At 35.0% G+C, this 4,043-nt stretch overlaps 1 protein-coding gene across 1 annotated transcript; it reads left to right on the top strand.

The window, feature by feature from the left end:
• Positions 1–458: 458 nt before the first annotated feature.
• Positions 459–3,522, top strand: LOC127126494 (phosphatidylinositol 4-kinase gamma 1). Its single transcript, XM_051055426.1, has 3 exons — positions 459–819; positions 1,133–1,253; positions 1,773–3,522. The coding sequence occupies exon 3, from the start codon at positions 1,847–1,849 to the stop codon at positions 3,170–3,172; it is 1,326 nt and encodes a 441-aa protein (XP_050911383.1). The 5' UTR covers positions 459–819; positions 1,133–1,253; positions 1,773–1,846; the 3' UTR covers positions 3,173–3,522.
• The last annotated feature ends 521 nt before the right edge of the window (positions 3,523–4,043 follow it).

Here is a 4,043-nt window from a genome sequence, read left to right as displayed (position 1 = left end):
AAGAAACTAACCGGAGTTCTAGATACAAATTTTTTAGTACGTGAAACACTTATAGTGAGGAGAAAAAGAGAGAGAATGGAGAATAATGATTATTATTATTGAATGTGATTAAAACTGAATTACAATTATGAATATATATACAACTAGATTACTTGTATATTAAGTAACTAATATAACGAGTCATAACACTAACTAACTTGGATTTGAACTATAACTTAAATTATATCACAACAAATTTGATCAAAAAAATCTTTTTCTAATTCGGGCTGGACGAGTTCGAACGGGTTGTGCGTGTTTGTCCAACCCTAATTTGACAAAACTCGTTAAAAAATGAAATTAAAGTCAACTATCTTTTATTGATACACCAATTTTTTTGAAAACTTTTCAACGATCAGAAACTAATAAAAGGAAAAAAGTCATCTAATTTGACAACATCCTATTTTTTGGTCACATTTAGATAGAACCACAAAATAAATAGCAGTTAAAGTTTTTTACTTAGTTAATACTAAATTAAAACGTTACATAAATATACAAAAAATTTCAAACATACCGTTTGTATAGGAGAATACGCCAAATGTCGTTATGGCAGTTACAGAAGCAAAAATAGTAACGAGAATAACGTAAGGAGAGAAAGATATGAAGAGGAAAGTGTGGAGTGGTTGTTAGGGTTTGTGTTTTAGAAGAAGAAGTGGGAATATTAACGGTGGGAGTGGGAGTGAAATTGGAGTTATATTTCGATATTACTCCGGCGACGGTTTGATTCTCTCGCGCTCCCGTTGCTTCTTGTTTCCCTGAATACCTTTTAACAGTGTGTTCAGGGTATGCTATATCTCTTTTTCTCTCTTTTTAGATTGTGGTCTAGAAGGTGTTCGATGAAATGCATTGTAGATTTCGCGATGATTGTGAGATATGTGATTGTTGAATTTGTTTGTGTTTCATGGTTTCCCACAAAATTCTTTATTGTATTAGGATTGCATGATCTATGGTTTTCAAAATTGTGGTGATTCGTGCGTTGAGCGAGAAGGGAGAGATACATTGTTTTCTTCTGTATTTCATTCTATGGATATGAGTGAGATATGAAAGTGCTGATATGTTTTTGTTTGTTTATATTCTGTTGTTGTGAATTTTTCAGGTTATAAGGGATTCAAGAAAAAATATGCAAAGTTTGCCTGCTCTTCTGTTATTTTGGAATTAAAGTGTAAGCGATGAGTCCAGCTAGCATTTGATTTTTACCCCGAAAGCCAATATACACAGTAAGAAATTTTATTGTATTTATGTTAGTTTTATTACTAATAGTGTTCCTTTTGTTGTTGGTGTTCTTTATGGTAAGAAAAGATAAATACCTATGAAGCATAGACAGAGACACAACATTGGCATCGAAAAATAACACCGGTAGTATTTTGAGAAACTTAAATGATTGAATAAGATCATATGTATCGGTGTTGGACATCGAATGTTCCTTTAATCTCAATTGTTAGTTTGTCACTATCAAGTATTAACACGAACACCGTACATGACACTAACACTGGTCGTATTTTGTGAAAATGTCTGATACGTGTTAAACGCCAGACATGTCTTTGATCGGAATTGTCAATGCTAAGGAGATAAACACTTGTTCTTGTAGTACTTCTTTAATGATATAATAAATGTTTCAATATGGTGTCATATATTGAAGCCTAGATTTTGTAGTAACAAATATGTAGATAGATACTAAATTAGTGTTTTTCTATTTTAGAAAAGAGTTTAAAACAATGTTTGTTTTGATCATGCAGATGTCATCATTGCCTTCATAAAACTAACATTGTTGTGCGGGGATTTGGAATGCACCGCTGCTATTCTCACCTGGATGAGATTGTTCAGAATGGCTGTGGCCATTGATCAACAACACCATGGATTTAAGCCATTTAGTCGATCCGAAAGATGCAAACTCCAATCCTTTGGTCACCTTGATTACAACAACTTTCTTGAACTCAACCAAACTACTTTTCTAGCATTTCAAGCCGAGAATATTCACCGAAGTTTCTCCACTCCATGTCTACCCATAACCGGGGTAGAAGATCTCCATCCCCCTCATCCGAGGATCGAGATCGTTCGTGGAAGTGGAGCTCCTGTACATGCTCTAGTCGTTGAGGTTGCCGTTGCTATGGCCTCAGGTATTCAACCTATACCACTCCCAAGTGGACTTGGTGGTGCTTATGTTTTCCCCAACACAAATGGTAACAATATTGCTGTAGCAAAGCCGGTAGACGAGGAACCTTTCGCCTTCAATAGTCCGAAAGCGTTAAGAAGTAATAATCATCAAATGCTAGTCCAACCTGACTTAAAACGCTCGATTCGAATTGGCGAAACTGGAATAAGAGAACTAGCTGCTTATCTACTTGATCATGGAGGTTTTTCTGGTGTGCCTCCAACTGCTTTAGTTAAATTCTGTCATGCTACATTCTCTGATTCTTCTGCCACAGTTAAACTCGCCTCACTCCAACGCTTTGTAGGTCACGGTTTCGATGCAGGAGAGTTAGGCCCCTCTTTCTTCTCAGTTGATTCTGTTCACAAAATTGGTATTCTAGACATTAGGCTTATGAATCTTGATAGACATGCAGGGAATATGCTTGTTATGAAACATGATCATAATAGTTTTGTTAACGGTGTTGCTACCACCGATCTTGTTCCGATTGATCACGGATTTTGCTTACCTGAGTGGCTGGAGGATCCTTATTTTGAGTGGCTGCATTGGCCACAAGCCTCAATTCCTTTCTCTGAATCAGAACTTGACTATATTTCAAAACTTGATCCTTCAAAAGATGCTGATATTCTAAGATCTGAAGTTCCTTCGTTGAGAGAATCGTCGATTCGTGTTCTTATCGTCTGCACCATTTTCTTGAAACAAGCTGCTGTTGCTGGCCTCTGTCTTGCTGATATAGCCCAGATGATGACAAGAGAATTTTGTGGCGGTGAGGAATCGTTGAGTAAATTGGAAAATATTTGTTTGAAAGTTAAGGCTGGTATTAACAATAAGAGTGTAGAAGACAAAGATGAAGGAGAGACTAGTACTAGTTGTGGAATTGGTAGCATTTCTTTTGGTGACATGAACAAAGGTGAATGGGAATTGTTTTTGGAGATTTTTGATAAGTTTGTAATTGGAGTTTTTAAGGATAAGACGTGTAAAAATTGAAGAAGTTGGAAGGACATCAAGTTAAAGTTGATGAATATTATTAGGAAGATAGGGAACCAAAGCAAGAGATGATGAATCATATGAATCACTGTCGCTTATAAATAATTGTACATTATTAATGTTGTAAAAAAAAATATTAGTGTTAGGCTGTGTAGATATGGAGTACCATATGACAATGGAATAGTGATTGGTCAAAATGCCATCCGTTCCATTTTGCAACTTTGTCTTTGTTGCATGTCTTTCTTTATCCAAATAGATTTGTACACTAAGTGGGTTTTTGTAACCTGATGTAAATTTTTTTATTTCGGTGATTCAAATTGTAATGGAATCAATTGATTATGATTTATTTATTTATTATAAACTTAGAAATCCATTAAAATAAAAAAAAGAACATTGGGGACATAGAGCCCGATCCAATAAAACAAAATATTATGGCAAATCTGAATTAGAGACGAACCTTCATACATTTCGAGTACAATCTAGCGAACCACTAAAAAAATATGATATACGAATTGACAATCACTAAACTCACATTTTGAAAAAAGTGAATGAACTTCATTAACCAATTAACTTACTCATAAATTGCTTTAAAAAAATTGCAACCATTTATGGCAAAATATTTCGAAATCAATAACAATCGACTGAAGCGGATTTTAAGACCGTGAAAGTAGTAAAATCGAACTGGATTTAGAATCCACAAACCACCACCAGTATGAACAATCCAAAATTCTTTGACGTAGTGGAGACAAACGAACACTTGAAACTTACAAATCTCAACTAATATGAAACCAATCAGAGAGTCAAGAATCAGAAATGTCAATAACCCGCATCGAAGAAGATGAGGCTTAGATGCATCAAAACTGGCGCCATA

Source organism: Lathyrus oleraceus, chromosome 3 (genome assembly GCF_024323335.1).
Source record: "Lathyrus oleraceus cultivar Zhongwan6 chromosome 3, CAAS_Psat_ZW6_1.0, whole genome shotgun sequence".
Taxonomy (NCBI): Eukaryota; Viridiplantae; Streptophyta; class Magnoliopsida; order Fabales; family Fabaceae; genus Lathyrus; species Lathyrus oleraceus.
The sequence above is the reverse complement of the archived record's forward strand: the minus strand, read 5'-3'. Positions and strand labels throughout refer to the sequence as shown.

What these genes read in the sequence shown, in the direction of transcription:
- LOC127126494 (XM_051055426.1), top strand. Translation starts at nt 1,847, where the DNA reads ATGAGATTGTTCAGAATGGCTGTGGCCATTGATCAACAACACCATGGA.